This window comes from Clarias gariepinus, chromosome 3, assembly GCF_024256425.1.
Source record: "Clarias gariepinus isolate MV-2021 ecotype Netherlands chromosome 3, CGAR_prim_01v2, whole genome shotgun sequence".
NCBI classification, from domain to species: Eukaryota; Metazoa; Chordata; class Actinopteri; order Siluriformes; family Clariidae; genus Clarias; species Clarias gariepinus.
Genome location: NC_071102.1, coordinates 11,929,248 through 11,950,720, shown reverse-complemented (window position 1 = coordinate 11,950,720; position 21,473 = coordinate 11,929,248). Strand labels below are relative to the sequence as shown.

Sequence of the window (21,473 nt, the reverse complement as noted above, 5' to 3'; positions counted from 1 at the left end):
GCTCGTATACAGTATCTTAGCTGAGATTTCTGATGTTTTTGTTTTTACTGTACAGTACAAAGCTTGTCAGTAAAGTAAAAAAAATATTTAATGTCACTCAGTAAATGTGCTGCTGCTCAAATGTTTGCACTGTAAAATGCTATACTGACTATTGACACAAGAAGATGAGTAATCGACATTTAAGGAGAAATAATGATTTCTTGTTGATTTGTATCTGAACTATAGATGGTGCACATTAATGTGGTGTAAAGAAATGTCTGACTAGAGCTTTTCTATCATGACTTGCAAAGACATTTGTCTAATACTACTATTACACTGTTGTGTAACGGAAAGTGCAGAAGGGCAATCAACTGAAGAGAGGGGGAAAAATAATTACTGTACTGACATTTCATTAGTAATTTTCTCAGCTCGATTATAACCCATGGGAAAATATTTTGAATGAATGTTTCTATGTTTCATAATTACTGACATACTAAACAAGTTTAATTACATTAATTACAATGTAAAACACAGTTGCAGAGGTGTGGTGCTGCTGGTGCTACTGTATGTTTGCAGCCGTGTAGTCTTTGTATATAAAGCGGCATTGTCAGTGTTCCATTTAGTCACAACTAAATGTGCTGAATAAAAGTTGATGTACGATACTCTGTGTGCCTCTAATTACTTTTTGACTTTTACTGTATAATAAAAAATAGTAGATATATAATATGAGGTGTTTGTGTATAGTACAAAGGTTGAGTCAAAAATAATTCACACACTAGTTATATCAAAACTTCTGTTCAAGGCTACTGTCTCTTCAGTCACTGTTGTGCAGATGTAAACATGTTACATCAGCTAATTTGTAACTGCAGTGTAAGCAAAAATGGATTCCCTACTTGTAGTTTGCACAAAATAAGAGCAGCATCCACTCACACACACACACACACACACACATCTGTATACAAAAATGTATTTTTGGGACAAAGGGGTCAAATAGTGTTAAATGGATAACTAGCACATTACAGTATATGGGGTGCACAATCCACTTGTCCCTCACACCAGGTAGTGCCCTTGATTAGTGGTTAGGGAAGGGTTTGGAATTTAGCCTTAGGAGATTAGTTAGGAGCTAGTTTTCTATGTAGCTTGTCTTAGGCATAAATAAAACCACACAGAGGTGATTCTGAACAATCTTTTTAAGGAGACAAATGTTTAACATTATTAGATCTGTTTTCTTGCTGAAAGTGCTTCCATGACTGATTTTAAATGTGGGTTTTGGCAGGCAGCTGGTCTCTCCTCAGTATTGCGGTACCGACCTACTTTCGCCTAGTGGTGGTACCATCTATTATCACCACTCGCGATATACGTCTCATCCAATTCGATAACTCAGTCGGAACTGTTGCATAATCTGGAATGAAGTATCTCTTCATACAGTATGTAAAGATTACTTATTTAAAAATAAATACATTTTCCTAAACATTTTCCGGTAGTTGATTAGTGACGAAATAAAGATGGTACATAATATTTTGATAAAGTTATTTTACTCCATTTACTTCTTAAATCATGTGATTATATTAGATTTTGGATTTAGCACAAGTGTTTCAGAAATATCCATTTATCAAGGTACATGATGCATGGTAATACGTTTTGCACCTCCAGCCCACCATAATACTACCTAATGCACTTTTATTTATGTCATGTCGGGGCCATGTTAAAGAACATTCCCCAGCTGATTTTTGTCCCCAGTTTACCCTGACTACAAATCAACATCTCAGTGTTAATTGTATCAGCAGCTGGAAAAACAAAAAGACGCATTTATTGTTGCTTGCAGAACAGTGAGGCTCTGTTGTTGGTTCAGATGCTGTACCCAGTACTATATTTGAACCCAAACACAAGAGCTTTGTTCCTCCCCATTCATATCTAAGTCACAAAAAGAGAACAGCCATGTAGGATTGGGGTGTGATGTGCTCGGGAGGAATAATAGTGATCCAGTAACCCTGGACGGTGATATCGTCGTTCTTTGTATTCAATCTTTGCCAACTGAATTTCTGTAGCAGGTGGGTGCCAGCACTATTGTTGTACTCCACTATTGTTGTACTTTCTCCTGTTTACATAAGTCATGTTGTTGAGTGTGAAAATATTATCACGTTTTAAGGAGAATGTGCCATATACAGTAAAGGTACAGAATAGTAGCATTACACCACACACAATGTTGCTCAGTAGCCCACGGCGCAGTTTAGGATTTTTGTCTCTGACTGTGATTCAAATAAAGATGCAAAGCATGCTTTTGTAAATGTTCTGTCACACTGTGATTTGCTTGTTATCATGGCATAATTTGGTATTCCAGAGTTTTGCTGTTACGCTGTATAATAATTAATATGTTTCTAGGTATATAACTGGATTTAAGCAACTTTGTTTATATTAAAATAACAATTTCCTGTCATCTCTTAGAAAGTGTTATTTGTCTCCAGGATTTGATTTAGTACCTGAGTCATACAAAGTGAATTTTCTTTCAGCTTATGTCTCCTTCTTTATAATCAAAAGGCAACTCATTCTTTATCAGTGTCCTCTCATCTAATTATTTATTATAGAGTGATTATTGTGTAAATCCTACAGAGCACAGAGAACTCGTAAAACTCATAATATCTATATTAGTACGTACATTGCACTAACCTAAAAACAGGTCTCATTGATTGACTTATTGACTGAGTCAGCTATTCTGCATTTTCAGTATCACAGACGCTGGGAAACATTTTAATGACTATTTTATTTGGTGATCACCAGGTTTACGCTTTTACAACAAATCTGTAGGTATTCTACATTTAGAGAAATTTCAAATAAAGATACAGAATATTGCACATAAAACAAAAGACCAAAAGAGGAAGAGAAATAAATTTACTGGGGAGGAAGAAAAAAAGCACACAGTATGTTCTTCAAAACAGCGCACAGAGATAAATGAGAACGCGGCTGAGTTATATGTGTCATTGAGACATTTAGCATTTAAATATATATATTTATGTATATATATGTATATCTTTAAAATAGTACTGTATTTAATATCATCATTAACTAGAACAAATTTAAGATCACATGCAGAAACTAGTCAGGCTGAATGTAAAGCACGATTTTAATGATCTGTTACTGTCAAGATGTGAATAATTAAAAGTGCAACTAAAGGAGGAGGGTTTTTTTTTATTTGCACAGCACATTGATGAGTTCTTGTTTGTGTTTTGTTCATTTACTCGCAAAAAAAGGACACCACTTAAAAAACCTTAAATATAAAATATGATCAGTGATTGGTCACATGATCTGGCAGTCAGGTACACGATAGAATTGTGTTTGCTTAACATTTATTGTCCTTTTACATTAAACCACTTAGTTTACGTCCATGTTGACACTCCCTAAGCGAGGAAGCGTCCTCTTAGCACTTAGAAATAACCAGCAGCTAAAAAGTTACAATTTGTTGTAAACATTAACGTGATAATCCAGATAAATCTTCAGAAAACAGCTTGTCACGCTTCACTGTACTATCCAGAAAAAAAAACAATCATTTGTCTACTCAAGGAAAAAAAACAAAAATGCATGTATGGCTTTTTTAAATTAACCAGGCTCACTGATTAATGCAAATTCATAATAAAAAATACTTATCGATGATTTTTACTGTGAATGTTTATATTCAATTCAATTCTATTCTATTTTATTTATATAGCGCTTTTAACAATGGTCATTGTCTCAAAGCAGCTTGAAAAAAAAAAAAAGAAAATTTGAAAAGAAAATTTATGGAAGTGTGTATGTGTGAGAAAAATGTGTCTAGATAATAATGAGATTGTCATTGATGAGCAAGCCAAGGGTGAAGGCGACCCTTCATGTGTAAATGATAAAATATTAAACAGACCTTTAACATCAAAACATGATCATCCATCACTGTTTGTATTTCTTTTGTTGGCTCTTATTACTGTATTACACTGGTAATTTTTATCTCAAATAGGAAATCTACTATTTTCTTTATTAAGCCTAAAGGTTTTAAAATTATTTAGTTTGACTGAAGGGTAATGTAGTGGAAATATTTTTTAACACATCTATCTAGCCCCAGTAATTAAGATATAAAACAAATCATTATTCTAATGACCAACAAAACAATGTGCTTATTAATCTCCCAAACTAAATGCAATCCTGGACCTGCATTAGGTCCTGGAGAAAGATGCCAGTTGTTCATACTCATTAATTCCACCCACACTTGTGCAGCAAATATGTAATCTTATCCATGTTTATATCACACACACCCTCTGCAGCATACCACAGACCACAACGCTCCTACGATTTAACATTCACAATTTTTTACTATTGCTTTGGCTTAGACTCAAGTCTTTTCCCACCTGTCAGCTTTTCTATATATACAAAGCATTAAATAAAGTTAACTAAAATAAATCATTATAAAGTGCTGATACATCTCAGGAAATTAATCTGCAATTGGGAAAAAAATATCGATTACAGGTCTATTTATCTAATAAATTTAAAAAAAACAGCGATTATAAATAAAAAGCGCCAATTAATGTTCATCAGCAAATAATGACTTATCCTTTGCTTAATCCTTAATCTTCACTTTTACATTAAGACAAAAAAACATTTTCAGCTCAATCTTGTCTCATCATGGAATTCTGTCATAGTTTGATCTAATTAAAGGTACAGAGGCAGACACATTAAGCAAGTTTACATTTTGCATTCTGGCGCTATGAGTTATAACCCTGTCTGACCATGGCAACAGAAGAAACATGATCTGGATATTAATAAATATTCTGCAAACTGTAAGTATGGATGCCAGCATGTAATTAGCTTCTAAAAGTAGATTACTTGATTACTTGATTAATGCAAGATTTCCTGTGTTGCTTGTGTGTATGAGCGAGAGAACAGAGACCATATATGTAGGTCAGGAGTAGAATGATACATGCATAAATTATACGAGAATAAATTAACAATACATGAAACTCCAAATGACCTCTAAATGACATTCATGTGCCTCAAATAAATTAAAGGATGGCTTTAACCGTATTGTAACTTCATCTTTAACAACTTAAAGTCAAAATGGAAGAATAAAAGAAAACAAATTATATTTATTTTTATCATTAAAATGGAAAGGAAACTGAAAATTCAAATGTTAAAGGCACATCCTCCTAAAGTCTTTCTGAGTAATACCGCTCTCAGGTTTAGGGAATGTTATAAGAGCTGTAAAAATATTTTTTATTAAAGGAATAGGGACTACTGAGTGATTCTGCACAATGTTATCAAAGGAAGTTTGTTACACTAAAGAAATGGCAAATAAGGCGATAAAGGATCATTTAAGTGTAAAAGTGTGAACCTGGGAGCCATGCCAGACCTAGAACTCAATTTTACAAGCAGGAAATGACTCATCCTGCATCACAACTGTGCTGCTGCTGGCCAGCACCATGATATTCAGCTCCTGTTGCTTCTCATGGGTTTGTTGGTACCACTCCCTCATCACTTCTGTGTCATGGGTAGGGATCAGCGTCACCTAAAACAGAGCAGAGGTCCATATTTAAGCCTTATGAGCTGGTCATACGTACAAATTATTGAAACTTATTCCTGAATAATATAAGATCTGAGACCCAAGATGAATTAGCATTATTTATCCTGCATTTGTCGTGTTTTTTTAAATATATACTGTATAACAACGTGTTCAAAGCCAATGTGGGCATTTAAAAAACAAATATTGCATTATGTTCCTCACTGTCATTATTTATCAGTGTTATATTATTTTGTTTTTGAGACTTGTGAAGCCGTATGAGAAGCTCTACCTGTAGATTAGAACCCCATTGTGCTTTTCCCTCCAGCAGTGCATCCAAGAGAACACGGCTAGGCTCTCCATTACTGGAGTCATTCCCACTCACTACATAATAAGCAGAGCGCACACGTTTGAAGAACTCCTGGTCGACATTTTTAGCACTGCAGTGGTTGGGAATGTAGGCCAAGTCAACAAAGATTGGAGAGCCAGAGGGTGCAGCAGAACTGGATTTTGCAGTGTTTGATCCTGTAGAAAACGAGTACATGAAAAGAGAAAAATCATATAGCGAAAGCCTTAATTAAAATGGCTTTATAAATTTTCTCACTAAAATCTGGCAGATAAATGTCTAATATATCCAAATACATACCTGAAATAGTTTTAATTCCATTGACAAGGCCCTTGCCGGTGTTGTGACTTGACTTGGACAGATCATCCTCTAAGTCCTTCTTCTTTAACGAGGTGGTACGAGGAGAGGAATCCTTTGATGGAGACCGTTTATGAATGGCATCAGCTTTCCTAGCTGGTGACCTTGACTTACTTGTTTTGCGAAGGCTCTTTGTTTTGGGGTCTTTCTTTAGAGGCTTGTCAGTTAGGCTGGAGAGAGCATCTGGGTCTACCATGCAGACATCAGGACGAGGTGGATAAGGGGCTGGATCCAACATGGGTGAAGGCTGTGGATCATGACTTTTCTCTGACCGGGATGAGAAGTGCTTTCCACCATAGGCTTCAGATGATTTGTCCACAGGCAAATAATCTGCATCCTCATCAGATTCTGCAATTGCTTCTGCTGTGATGGAAGGACACTCATCTGTTCCTGGTGGAACATCATCATCTGTTTGTGAGGGCAGAGATTCACTGACAGAGGTTGGAGGTGTGTCCTCTCCAGCAAGGCCAGTCCCTGCAGCCATGGCTCCAGAGAGGTGCTGTGATTCACTGTCCTCTCTGTAGGAACCATGCTGCGGATGGTTGTGGGATCGGTTCTTGCCTGATGGCTGCTGCTGATCTGCGTCCTGGCTTCTTTGTTCCTCATCTTCCTCGTCGCTGGAAAGCTGGCAAATGCTTGGGTTGATAAATGATGGGGAAGTGTCTCCCTTTCTTTGTTTGTACTCAGAAGAGGAATAACCTGGGGAAGTGGAGAAGGAGCTGGAACCAGTATATGTACTAAAAGGAGGATCTAAGTCAGCATGCTTGCTTGAGTCTTCTTTATAGTAAGAGGATGGGAAAGATTGATCTGCAGATGACAGGGAGAGAGGACGAGGTGGATGCTCAGGCTCCTTTTCCTCCTCTTCCTCATACTCATCCTCATGACGATAATGAGGTGGTGATTCTCCTGGGTAGATGCCTCTTTGCTGCTGCATCTCCCATTCAAATGGGTTCCTGATTTTGCAGGCTTCAAACTGCTCACTTTTCAATTCAGTTCTTGATAGGCTGGATGTAACTTCGCAGGTGTCAGCAAAGGCCTCTGGTGCTGCCATGGTGACCTCTGCAGGACCGTTTGCCGTATCTGATTTTATAGTTTGTGCTACTGGAGAAGTACACGTAGGCACATCTGGAAATGTGCCTACCTTACTAGCAGAAGACAGTTTTTCAGTCATGGAAAATGGATCGTCTTTCTTGTCTGCTTCACCTGCTCTATGGTAGTGCAGTTTGTCTGTGAGTTCAGACTCACAAGTGTAATCTTCCTCCTCTTCACTACTCTCAGTGTCTTCATAATATTGTTTCTCAGGTAAATCAGCATGAGCTGTTAAGGAAGAACCAAACAGATCTTTTTTTATCGCATCTTTCTTAGCGGACTCGGAAAGGAGATTGAAAGGTCCAGTTGCACCATATTCAGCCTGCAAACCTGTATCTGCTTCCCATTCTGGCTTGTAAAAGCATGCACCCTGGGGGGCCTTGTCCAAAGCACTACTAGCTAAGCTGGCAAGTTGTTCTCCTTTGTCCACTGCAGAGGTAAGTGGATGACCAGGTAAGGGCTTGATCTCCTCAAAAGGTGATAGTGGTGAAACCCTTGCTAGACTTGATCCGGACTCAGTCATGGTAGTGGTGGCAGACGTCATCTTCTCTGTCACCTCCAAATACTCATCTTTAACCAGCCCACCAGAAGTGGAGAATGGTGAATCTATTACAGGTGAGTGCTCATCTTTAAAGGGTAAATACTCATATCCAACACTGGCAGGGGTTTCTAGGTCATCTCCAAACTGGCGACTAGTGGAGAGAGAGGCAGAGGCAGAGGAGGAGTGACTGTAGGAGGAAGAGGAGGAGTATGCTGTGGCTGATGTAGTTGTGTAAGTGAAGCCTGGTGAGACAGGGTCTCCAGGTTTCTTTGTTAAAATATCTGACGTTTTTTGCTTTTCAAACTCTAGGTCTTTGTCATCATGGTAATATTTGTCTTCACTTGGTTTTGCAGACAGAGGTAAATAAGACTGCCCAGAGCTATCATCTTTATTGGCTAATTGACTGGACGGGACAGTTTTTTTAACCTCATCATAAGAATATTCATATTCAGAATATTCTGTCATGTGGCGTCCAGAGAGTGGTGATGATGCTTCCTTTTTACCAAGCTCAGAAGGCTCCTCAACATCTTTTTGACTCTTTGTCGGTTCAAACGAAGTAGAAACCGGGGGCATATCATAGCTGACAGGGCCAAAGCCATAGTCATGTGAGGTGTCCTTCTTTTCATCTTCGAATTCAGGTGGCACTATGCTGGTGGCACCACATAATGGGCTCATTTCTTTCGCTGATACGTCTTTAGTATCTTTTTCCAAATCGTTGCTACCAACGTGTCTCCTGTAAACATCATCATCTTCATCTTCATCAGTATCATCTTCCTCGTCGTCATCATCATCATCATCATCCTCTCCATGTGCTAACATCTTCATGTCAAGTGCACTTGCTCTGGCCACCTCACTGAAAGACTGAGCTGCCAAAGAAGTTGCTGCTAAATAGCCAGAAGTGGCAAGATTATCTTCATAATCACTTACAAGGGTATCTCCTACTTCTGTTTTTCCACTAACAGTAGACTTGTCAAATTGAGCAGAAAATACATCTTTTTCTGGTGAGAATGAATGTGATGATTCCTTGGCCTCTGGTTTAACAACAGTGAATATGTCTGAAGACTTAGTAGCTAAAATATGTCCAACACTGGATTCCACACATGGTTTGGTTCCACTGTATGATGATGGTGACGCATCCGTTAGTTGAGATTCTTTAAAATCTGCCATCTTTGTAGTTTCCATGAAGGTATACATGGAATCTGTTTTTTCTGGTTCCTTTACAGCGTCATCACGATTGTCAGACTTTTCAACACAGTCTTTCGGTAAATTAGGAGAGTAGGAATCCACTGAACTAGATTTACTATCATATACATCCGAATATGTAAAACTCTTTCCTACATAAGGTGTATCCTGCCTCATTTCTCTCATATGTCCTTCTTTAACTCCCTTTTCAGACTGAGGAAAGGAGTACAAGTTAAAGTGCACGCTTTTATCACCATTTTTGGAAGCCAATGTGGCATCATCTCTCTCAGTGAATGACACATCTGTCTTGCTATACACTGCTGACACTGAATCAAATTTACCCTGAGGCCCCTTTATGCTTGAGTAAGTACATTCTTCATCTTCACTTTCTTCCTCCTCTTCAGAGCTCAACATCTGGGACTTGTGTTCTTTGTCTAAGTAGGTCATATCTTGTGGTTTATCTTTCTTATCCAGTTCCTCTTTCTCATCTTTAATGAGCTTTTCCTCTTTTAAAGCTTGGGGCTCACATGTGTCATCCTCATCAAGAAAGGTACTCTCCCTCTCTTCCTTGTATTTAGTTTTAACACAGGTCTGAAAGTCTTCCTTTCCAAAATATTCTTCTTCTACAACGTCCTGTTCTTCCTCTTCAACATCTTCTTCTTCACCTGAATCATCAAATGTTGCCCTTGTGCTTGAGATACCACCTTTAAATGGTTCACCTTCCTCATCCATTATTTTAACAGTCTTTTTGTTTACATCACTATCTGTTTCATGTTTAGTTGACATTTGAACATCATATGCGTCTTTGTCTATTTTGTCATCTTTCTCCATCAACAAAGACTTTGGTGCCTTTTCCTCAGTAGGTGAATAGCCAATGCTAGTAGGGCCTGACTGTGTAGGTGAGGCCATTCTCATGGTGCTATCATCTGGGCTTACACATCGCTCCGATGGTTCTGAAGCACCACTCGCCTCTGGTGTGCTAGAGACATAGGGTGCAAAAGATATTGTTTTCCCGGCACCATCTGTTTTTGTTTCATCTGGAGAAAGAACCTTTTCATCCTTTTCTTTAAAGACAGAAGCTGTTTCAGGTGAGGAAAACTGTTCCTGCACTGTGGCAGATGCATAACCCTCATGGAGCTTTCCAAGAGGTATGTCAACATTGGGTGTCTGATCCTCTTCCTCATCTTCATCATCATCTTCATGTGGTTGAGTAGTGGGTTTTCCAATAGTTTCAACCTCAGGAACAGTGGGTTGGTACTCTTCTGATGGAGGTGACTTGAAGCATTTGTCTTCTTCTAAAGATGATGTTGGAGAAATTGTGCCAGCCGAATGCAGGTATTCTTTTCCTTCTGTACGACTGGATGATTGCATACTGTTAGCATTGTCCAGGGGTAAAGAATTTTTTCCTAGTTCCTCAGTTGGAGGTGCTGTAACAGATGCAATAGACTGATCTTCAGTAACTGATGCTGCAAAGGAGGACAGTTTATCATACTCTGTAATGGAGGTGGCTGAAGATATATGTTCTTCCTCAGCCAATGGTGCTGCAATGATAGTTGTGGTATATGTAGATAAAGGTGGCTCTTGGCCCACACTGCTTGTCTTTGCTGTGAAATCAGAGGCAACAGATATGGTTGGTGGTTTCATGTCTTTCATGCCATGGAAGAAAGAGTCAGGTTGATCAGGGACAGAGACATCATCATAGTGGAGATGAGAGATCTTTTCCTCAGTCTCTTCATGGATCTCTTCATCGGAAATGGTCTGTTCTGTCTCTGAATATCCAGGGATTGTTTCGTCTTGGATGAACGAGATGTGCTCAGTGGCACCAGCAGGTTTGACAGTTTTAGTGTCAGTCTGTTTGGTGGTCCAGTCTTTGATAATATGTTCTTTTTTTGCCTCCTCAGTTTTATATTTCAACTCTTCCTCATGAACTATGTCCTCTGCTTCCTCCAGCTCAGCTTTTTCAATAACATCCTCTTCCTCCTCACTGTCACTCTTTTTATGTTTCTTTTCAATATCTTCGTTCTTCTTTATGTCCAGGCATTTTGTGTCATCTCCCGTCCCTGTGAGATCTGTAGGTTTAATTGTTTTGGTTTCAGTGTTGTAGTCTTCCTCATAGTCATCTTCTGTAGCAGCACCTTCATCCTCAAATTTGTCTGCTGGTTTTGTTAGGGATTCATTTGTCTTTTCTCCACACACATGTTTTTCCTCATGAGGGGATTCAGTCTCATTGTCAGTAGTGGGGATTCCTTCATCTGGAGACACTATATGTGTGACTTTGGTATCAGGAAATGTTGTAGATTCAAGGTTTGAAAGAACTTTGCTCTCTGCAAGCTCAGTAAGTTCCTCTTGTCTCAGTGCTTCAAAATCCTTAGTAAGATCTTCTGGGGAGGAGACCAGGGATCTGTCGTTTTCCTGAATCTCTTTTGAAACCTGTTGTGCAGCAGGTCTGTTCTCACGCTCTTTGATTGCTTTTGTTTTTTCTATCTTCGGTTTAGTTTGAACCTTTGCTTTGTTCAAGGTCTTTTTGACCTCTGGGGTAAAAGGTTTTAAGTCAGGTTTGGTAATCTTCCTTAACTCTGGTTTACTTGAATCTCTCTTCTTTTCTTCCTTTAATTTGGATTCCTTATTGTCATCTTTCTTAACGGAGTCCTGCTTTTTTATTTCTTTCTTTTCTTTCTTTATCTGCTTCTTTTCTTTATCCTTCTTTTCTTCCATTTTAGATGTCTTGATGTGTTTTTTTGGAGATTTCTCTCTTAACAACTTCTTTTTCTCTTGCTTTGCTGTATCAGTGGTATCTGCAATGACTTTTACTGGTTTTGGGGGTTTACCGCTCTCTTGCAGTTTATTTGGCTTCTTTTCTATTTTAGTCTCTTTTACTGAGTCACTTTTTGATTCAATGTCCTCATTCGCCTCTTTCTTGCTTGCTTTAGTAGTAGCAAGTATTTTGGGTGAAGACTTGAGGCTTTCCTTGCTATCAGTTCTTGGCTTAAGTTTTGTTTGTTTACTCACTGAAGGGGGTGCACCAGATGATATGTCTTTTTGAGTAGCGACTGGATAACGCAAGAAGTCAAGATGCCTTAGCTTTTCCAGTCCTTCAAAAATTTTGTTTTGTGGTGCATTTCCAGGAAACAATACCCTCACTATCCTGTCAGTAGTGCTTGCAGGAACCCAGACAATAAGGGCTGTTACTGATGTAAGGTATGGAACAGATATTTCCCCCTCTTTTCCATTGGCCAAGGTGATCCCAGTCTTAGCCTTACTGTTACCTGCCCACTTCTGCAAGAAAAATTGCATTTCTTTACTGTCCTTGACTGGATTTAGGATGTACATATCTAATCGGCCAACACCCAATTTGTGAAAAAGGGTGACAGGCTCGATTGTGTTGCTAACAACTCGATACAGAGGCTCAGGTTTGATACCCAGTTTGGTGAGGTACTGCAGTGTAAGAGATGCCTCCTCAATGCTCCTTTTAACTTTTAAAGTTGATTCTGACACCTTTAGCTTGTCTGGAACATTGAAGAAAACCACACCAAGCTCAGGTGATATCAGATTCTTCATCCATTCTCCATAGGCATTTGAGCCTTGAGAATGATCCTCTTCCTGCTCTGCAATTTTTCTCCTTAATAATCCGTTTATCCCAGGGAGATTGTCAGCTCCGATGTGAGTAAGCAGAACAGAATCAATCCGATCCAAGTGTCTCACCAGTTTCCAGAAGCATGACTTTTGGTCTGAACCACCATCAATTAAAATGTTAAAGCCATTGACTGCAAACAGGGCTGAATCACCTCTTCCTCCAGGAAAGATGTAGCAGCATGGCTTGGACAACTTCAAGAATCCCCCTGAGCTGGGTGGCTCAAGGAGCTCAAATGGGGAAGCAACATCCACAGTCTCAGAGACGTAATCTGTAAACTCTGTAACACCCTCCATCTCACGCAGCACAGGGTCAGGGTTAAATCTGTAGTCCAGCAGGTTCTGCTCCTGGATGAGCCCTAGGGAGCTCCAGGCCCCCTCTCCTTCACAACACACCGTCAGACACGCTCGCTCACCTGGCCCTGTCTGGCTCAGGAAGTTCTTAATCTGAAAAATCAAACGTAAAATCTGTTATAATTTTTTTTCTTCTCTGTATTTTGTAATGTCTGTCTTAAGATTAAATACATCCTACAGAATTAACCATTTCTGGTAGAACAGTAAATGCTTACTCTTTGACTTGTGATGATATCAGAGAAATGATTCCAGTCAAACACTCCACCTTTCAGGATGATGTCACCACCTTGTTCAGTGCTTTGACCACTTAGGACCAATAGCTTGTGTTTAGCTGAGTCACAGAGTAGAGTTCTGATCTGGTTGGGGAAAAAATACATGCATACATATATGTACTATCAAAGATGTGGGATAGAATAGGAGTCAGGTTGAAAAAATGTTTTGTATTAAGCATCATTACCTCTATAGAAATATTGTCCACAGATGGATTCACCAATACAACCGTGTCAAGGACATCACTCTTGTGGTGTAGAGTTATTTGTCCTACAAAAAGAGAAAAAACACAGTATAAATAATTATACGACTAGAAAATTTTCTATTAAAAATAATGGCATGTATGATGAAAGAAAATACAAATGAAACATTATTATTATTATGATTATTATGATTATTATGTCATTTTATGGTTAAAGAAGCAATTATGAAAATTTGACAACTTCAATAACCTCAAGAAAGCATATATTATATTTTGTGAAATAAAAACATAAGCATAGCTTCTGTAAGCCATCCCACTGGCTGTTGCCATGGGGATGGTGAGCTAGCGGCTGCCGCCGTTACACTGACCCAGTCTTAGAGCCATCCGACGCATTGCAGCATTTCTGTGAGAGGGAGTGTAAAAGCCCCCACATCTAATGCATATAAAAAGGTGTGGCATCGCAACAAATCAGAGGCCTCATGCAGAGACTACCAGGTGGCACGTCATGATATATTAAGCATGAATCTCTCATTGGTCATTGTAAGAGCTGGTTGGTAATCAAGCACATTGGTTGTGTAAGAGCTACAGAAGAATAAATGCTTGTTCCATAGGGTGTGTGTAATGATTATTGCAGAGGAGGAGGGGCAAGAATGTTGGCATTTATAATATCATAAATATGAGCGGTGGGGGTTTCCTTATTTATTTCCCAGCTTAACGCACACATACAATGACACACAGTATATACATCTAAATAATGTAAGCCTTACATCTTCTGAGATAAGAAAAATCATACAAAAGTATGTACTCTATAATGTATATGCACCTAAACCATATTTCAAACAGAGCAAAATATAACAAGAATGATACTAAAACCTTTCCATTAAGTTGCTTAATTGTTCCATCTTACGAAGTAAATTATGAATCACTACCCCAGTGACGGCATATAGTTGCCTGTAAACTTGATGCACTAATGAAGAACAGCAGCATCTACTTATTCTCATAAGCAGATGAGCCTGTAATTGTATTATCCTGACCATATTTTACAACTTTCTTAACCACTTTTTTTCTGGTAAAAATGACCAAAGTATCCTTCATTTACTAAATGAAGTAAAACTTTAGTTCAAGTAGAAGAAAAAAAGGGGGAATCCCAACAAAAATAAACGTAATGTGCTTTGTTCATTTTCTCTACTGAAAATGAAAAATAAAGGATTTTCATTTCAGTGTTTCTGCTATACCTGCCAAATTGTTTACAAGCCATGTTCAGGTTATATTTGGATCATTTTTCATCCAAACACTGCTGGTACAAATTCAGCGGACAGCAACTGTTTCTACAGAACTAAAAAGATTAATTAACTAAAATGGACCTTACTGCATTGCCTTTGACTCACTCTTATGTCTCAGAGAGTATTTTATTAATCTATCTGAAAATAGCAACCCAAAAACATTCAGAGTATTGGTATGGGACCTTCAAAAAAAAAAAAAGAGAACAGATAATGGTCTGGACAACAAAAATAAGGCAGCAAGCTCCCCAGTGACAATGCACATTTAGACAGGCAGGGAGCTTAAGCCAAGAAAGTCACATTTCAGCTCAACGGAAAGCGATAATACAACAGAGGAATTAGAGTGAAAAGTGGTGTTAAGTCAAGTGTCTCTATGAAACATGAATGTTCTGACAAATACAGTATAAATGCCTGCAGATTGACCATGCAGACACATTTAAAAATCCAGTAAGGGTGACAATGTAATTTTAAGGCTCCACAGTATGAGATTGCTCTCATCTACACGTTTTCCTTGAAGTCACACTGCACTGGAATTCACAGTTGATTCTGTACTCGGGTAATTAAAAAAATTGATATAAACACTGTATTTAAATGGAGAGGAAAAGATCATTGAGCTCACACTTTAGAGCAGTTCACCCAAAAGCACAAAAAATCCGAATTTGTTATGGAGAAAATGGTGTAATGATCATTAGACTAGAATGAATTTTTTGCCATAAGGACTGGGTTTTGTTAGGTTTTATTACACTTTATTCATTAAAAAAAAGATAGATAAAACATGTGACATGAATAACAAATGGGATCTAAATTCATTAAAATGTTTTTAGATTATATGCCCAGAAAGTTTACTGTCCAAGAAGCTGTGTTTAGTTTCCAAAAATATAAAATCTGAGATCTCTGAAAATTACCGTCAATTCTAAATGAAATGTGAGTGGCTACATAATTGTCCCATTAACTTTCCACTGCCTTAATTTCAATGTCATCTCTAAAGATTAATAAATACCCAGTTAAACCAAAGCAGATGTAAGATATTTTCTTCATTTGGACAATGACAAAAAAAATCAGAGCGACTTATAAATAAAATACATAACTTCAATATGCTTCACGCTAACATACATGTTACATAGCTATAAAATAAGGCTAGATATACATGAAACACTTTGAGTTTCATTTAAGGTTAAGTAAAGGCATAATTAAGGCATTTACTAACTTTTCTAAATCAGGCAATTATTATTAAATGCTAAACTAAAATAAGTTATAAAATTATATCAAATGCTGATACAATAGCTTACAGCTCTTCATATCAGTATGTGAATAAACCTTAAGGGCTGAAAGGATTTGTTAAGTTTTCATCAATGTAATTGCTGAACATAAGATTTTACATATTTTTTATATTTTATTAAAATTAAAATAACACATAAAACAGGTGCATCTTAGAAAAGCATATCTTCTTTAATTTTGAATGCATTTAACAGTTATGCATCTAATGTAATGTTAGCTTCAGTATGTTACCAAATGAAGGTAGGAAATCAAGCATGAGTGTTTCTTTTATTTTAATTGGGCTAATAAATTCATTGCCATCATAAAACACACTTCATAACAATTGTGTTGAGTTTTTCTTGTTATGATGGCACTTTGAAACAGACTTAAGGTGCATTAAACTAAATGATCTCTCTCAAAGTCTGATATTACATTATGACGATGCCCTTTTATATCAATTCATCTGCTTCCTGTCCATCACCACAACTCGTCCATTAATGGAGTTATGAGAAAGGGAGCAAAATGGATAGAAGACATAAAAGAGAAGGAGAAAAACAAGGGAAAAGTGTGTATCCAAGTTAATCTGCAATTGATGATTTAGTATGCAGTGTAAGCTACTGTTTTTAATCCTGTTAAGCTTTTTTTTAGTTACATCAATAAAGCCAATTAAATTCTGTCCTCTATTCAGGAGCCATGGTCTGGATCTCTCTAAAACCACAGTAATCAGTTTGTGTGAATTAGAAAGCCTGTTCTTTAGGGTTTTTTTCTGTAGGGTTTTCTGGGTAAATAAACCTAATGAAAAATGACAAAGTGCCATTAATGCTTGTGGTATTTTTATTTTTAGAACAGTGAAGTGATTAATTTGATATATAGATAAAAGCTCTAGTGAATAAACAGTGACTGTTGGCTGACCATCAGCTAATGGTCTGTTAAAACACAATATAACTACAGAGAACAAATGACCTCAAGTGCAGGAAGGCACTAAGTAGCACATGGCATAACTACTCTTGGCCCACCTTTGCACTGTCATGCTGTCTGACAGATACTCTTACGTTACTTTCAACTCACAGAGATGCGATGTATTTATATACATCTTTATTTCTTCTATATATTTAGTTATATTTTCATATTTTTATATATTATATTCTGTTTTCTTCGACATTTCTGTTTAAGCATAGCTGTCATCCAAGTGTTTTTTTTTTCTTTCTTTTTTTTTGACTATCCGCTACATAATTGGCGATTTACAACTGCAATTACATGTCCATTGTCTATTATGTTACTATCCTCGCTACTGGATGTTTTGAATTCCCTTCGGGATCAAAAAAGTATTTATCTATCTATCTATCTATCTATCTATCTATCTATCTATCACTGCTATTTCACCTTCAGTAAGGTATCTGGTCTGCCGCTTACAAGTTATAGTCTACATGACAAGGAGAATAGCAGGGGAGTCAAAATAAAAGCATATGTGTTTACCTTTAACTCATTTGCTATAAACGTGCTCATAATCAAGCTATCTTTTTAGCTGTATTACTCGCATACGGAACATCTTGTCCAACTGATCTAAACCAGAATACACAGCAGTCATCTTTAAAATGTTTTATTAACCTTAATTGTCAAACAAACCATTACATTTTTTTTTGTTAAAAGATTTTAGTTTCATGCACTAAGAAGTCATACTGGCTTCACCCTAATAAACAGGCCATTACTGTGTACATCCAAGCCTTACAATTACAATATATGTATAACATTTCATGCTCCAAATGCAGCATCTGTGCATTCATCATATGTCAGTAGACATATCTCTGGAATTGCATATGTCTGTAGTCCATATTTAAGCTAGGATAAATAAGTAGGTCAGCTAAGCAATACATAACATGACTTGACTTTGCATAGAGAGGATCTCTGCTGTATAAACAGGTAGGCAGGAGGATGCTGAAATTCTGCAACCTTCAGCTGTTTCAAGGAGATCAATAACAAACCCTGTGTTTACAACACCTATTTACGCCATTCAAGTCATTCATATGAAATAATTATCATTTTATATATATATATATATATATATATATATATATATATAGATAGATAGATAGATAGATAGATATAGTATGTATAGCCAGGAGATGTGCTTAGTGATGTGACCGATCGTCCTTTCTCTTCTCTACAAGCATTTGGTCTTTTCTTTTCTTCCATTATAACCTGCCATTCTAAAATCACGCGCTGTCACTATAGCAACTGATTGACATTCCAGACACCGTGAAGTTTACCATAAGCGACAACTGATCTCTGCTAAATGCAATAAGAGTAACAAATAAATAAATTATAACCTCTCAGAAATAAATATAAAAATACACAACACAATTATCTAAGCGTCGACTAACAGATTATCACATTTCCCATCCTGGTTAAATAAGTGATATTAGCAGGTTATTCTGTTTTTAAAAATCTATATATTTCTGAAGATATAAATACTAAAATAAACAGACTCACCGCTGATGATGCTGAGAGGCGCGCGCGTGTGTGTCGAGCTGAGCGCGCTCACAGACACACGAGCGTGCACGGGACGGGGGAGTGGGCGGGGATGGAGCGCGCGCGGACTTACTGAGGCCGTTTTGTTTATATATATATTAAAAAAAAAAAAAAAAAAAAAGGTTAATGGCGGCGATGTTACACGTTCATCTAAAGCTCGGTTATAAACATTGCGTATATACGAAACTTCCTGAATCTGATCTCTTCCTGAGTCATTCTTGTAAGCATATAACTTGGCCTGTGGGTGGGGCGCGCGAGTCAGGATAAACAAAAACACAAATATGGATTATTATATACTGTACACACATAATAAATAAACATCATCCACATTTTACTGCATACAACCCCCTCAGATGGCCTTGCCCTGCCTAAGTAATGTCCACGAGTGTTTTTAGTTAGTAATATAAAAAAAATTAGGGGAGCAAACTAACTAGGGGGTTGTGGGGGTGGCGGGGGGACGGGGGCAGTGGTTGGAGCCCATCCCAGGACACTTAAGGCACAAGGTTGGACAAGGTACCAATCCATCGCAGGTGCACACTCATACTCCCACATTCACACACTACAGGCAATTTGGGATTGCCAGTTAGACTGATCTGCAAGCACCCAACAAGCACATGCAAGCTCCTTACACACAATTAAGGCACTAATCGAACCTGGACTCTAGAGGTGCAGGCCAACACTTCTAACCACTAACCCACCCTGCCGGCTTATTGAGGGATATTTGACACCAAATTGAATTACACTAAACTACATTTTCTTGTTCCTTATTTCACGCTATATACAATACATCTTCATATGAAAGGTACAAATTAGCATCACATTATTGATGAGACATGGTACAGTTTACTACACGTTCTTTCTCAGATTCAGGACAACAAAAACACATGGAAAATCTGTACAGGTTTTTTGAATCACTGTTTACGGCTTTTTGGGTTGTCTTTTCCAAGAAAACCCATTATTCTCTATGCAACCATGGCAGCAAATTTATTGTGACAGTTTTTTTTTTTTTTTTGGTGGTCCTTTGACTCAATAAAAAGCCTTGAAAATCCCCCTTCATGGTCAATAATGTCGAACTGATTGACCAAAAATAGGGGAGCAGCTGGTTTCCTGGTTGTCATGCAGATCAAGAAGCTTTTAGACATGCCACACTGGAAAGAGATGAGTACACAAGGCTCTGTCTCTTTCATCCACTTTGTGTGCTGATACTTCTTTTCTTTTTCTTTTTTTTGTTTAATGAGTAATAGGATCCCAGAGCTCTGTTGGCGAAACCTCATGCCTTTTATCGATTGACTTAAGTCAGCAGAGAAGTCACAAGGGCCTGGAGCTGAACACATTGTCCTTGATTAATCAATACCTTATTACCAATATTCACAAAGACATATAAGTAAATATAGGTACTACATAAAGCTTGTGGATACGTGACAATGATGAGTGCCGTAATTCATTGTTTGCTATTCTACATTTTAGAGACTGTGGAATAAAATCCACCAAGAATGTGATTATATTCTACAACTATACTGGCAGACGAAGGTTAGGGAGGGCTGTGTAGGATTTTAATTCATTCCATGTCTGGAGCAGCAGCTGCAGGGTGGGACTGTCTGAATCCACCCAATGTAACCAGACTCCATCAGTGTTTTTTTTTCTTCTCAACAACATTTCTTGAACAGCCAGTCCAGAGGACCATAAGATCAGATTTATGATAATTACTGGTAGTGTATTATACTGAGGAAGTGTACAGCTTTCCAGGGCTGCAGTCATTCAGTTCTAAACTTCTCAGAAGCCTTATGCACACAAACACACAAAGTCAGAGGTTGAATGCAAAACGATTCAAATTTAGCACGGATGAGAATACACCTTGTATTCTGTGGGACATTCTCAAGCACTTGCATGTGTTAGATCTTACTAAAAATGGTCTTATTACAGGATTATAAATAGTATCCCAGGCAAATCCCAGACAAGTGTTTGAAAAGCAGTCTCACTGCCACACCCGGGTTGTCAGACGAGCTGAATCTCTGTGCTGAACTTGTGTCGACCATATTATCATCTAATCACAAACCCTGTGTTAATCTGATACTTTATCCATATTGGGTATTACTTTAGATGTTTTATAAGAAATTCCTTAATTCCTGGCATATTCTGAGCTGTGGCTGTCGTGTCAGACATGCTTGCCCTTGACAGTCAGCAAGACACCGTTTATTGCACAGAAAGCTCTCCAGTGGGATAGCATCATGAACAGTGTGCTCTCAGGTTTCACTGGGTGTGTGTGTGTGTGTGTGCGCGGATGGTGTGGTGGATGATCGATGGCAGTCTGGTGACGCCACGGCCTTGTTCTGATGCTCTGTGTTCATGCGAAAGCAGAAGAGATATAAAGGACTGGGATCAATAACTTCCTCTGAATTATTGACGATCTTTTAAAACCCAGAACCACGCCCTTGCACGAATTACAGCTTCATGACTGCTCCATGCCTGGTGTCTCAGTCAGAGATTTTGCTGTCAGTGACAGTGCCAATTCTAAGTAAGGTGAGATGTTCACAGATCTGCATCTTGTCACACAGCTTCATTTTATTTACACCTCCACATTTTTCGTTAGTGCACGCTGTTGAGGTGTGGAGAAGAACTTAACATTTAAAACATTTACAGTAACCCTTTTGAACACTACTGCAATGAATAATACTGGCTGTGCTCTTTAATATAACTTTGCGTTTAAGTGCTGAGGCCAAATGTGTGTCCATTTTTCTTTGTTACAAAATGCCATGATTTACAAATGGTTTTGTCTTGCAAATCTGACTAATATTCCAAACAAGCTCTTACATATTCATGGTCATCTATAAGGGTCATTACTTGCTTCTTGCGCAGTTCTTTTGCTGACTTTATTGCCAACAAACCACTCCCATTCTAGCCCGTATGACTGCTGTGGGTCAGCAAAAAAAAAAAAAAAATCA

At 37.9% G+C, this 21,473-nt stretch overlaps 1 protein-coding gene across 2 annotated transcripts in view; it reads right to left on the bottom strand.

The window, feature by feature from the left end:
• Positions 1-2,721: 2,721 nt before the first annotated feature.
• Positions 2,722-21,473, bottom strand: part of map1aa (microtubule-associated protein 1Aa) — a 28,164-nt gene continuing 9,412 nt past the window's right edge. Inside the window, exons 1-6 of one of the 2 annotated variants that reach the window (XM_053492908.1) lie at positions 18,493-18,556; positions 13,451-13,533; positions 13,209-13,349; positions 6,141-13,086; positions 5,787-6,019; positions 2,722-5,503 (exon numbers count right to left, since the gene is read on the bottom strand). In XM_053492908.1, coding sequence (XP_053348883.1) covers positions 5,348-5,503; positions 5,787-6,019; positions 6,141-12,936 — 7,185 coding nt within the window. In that variant the 5' untranslated portion in view covers positions 12,937-13,086; positions 13,209-13,349; positions 13,451-13,533; positions 18,493-18,556 and the 3' untranslated portion in view covers positions 2,722-5,347. Of the gene's footprint in view, positions 5,504-5,786; positions 6,020-6,140; positions 13,087-13,208; positions 13,350-13,450; positions 13,534-18,492; positions 18,557-21,473 lie in introns of those variants that run through there. The other variant, XM_053492907.1, reaches the window with a different exon arrangement.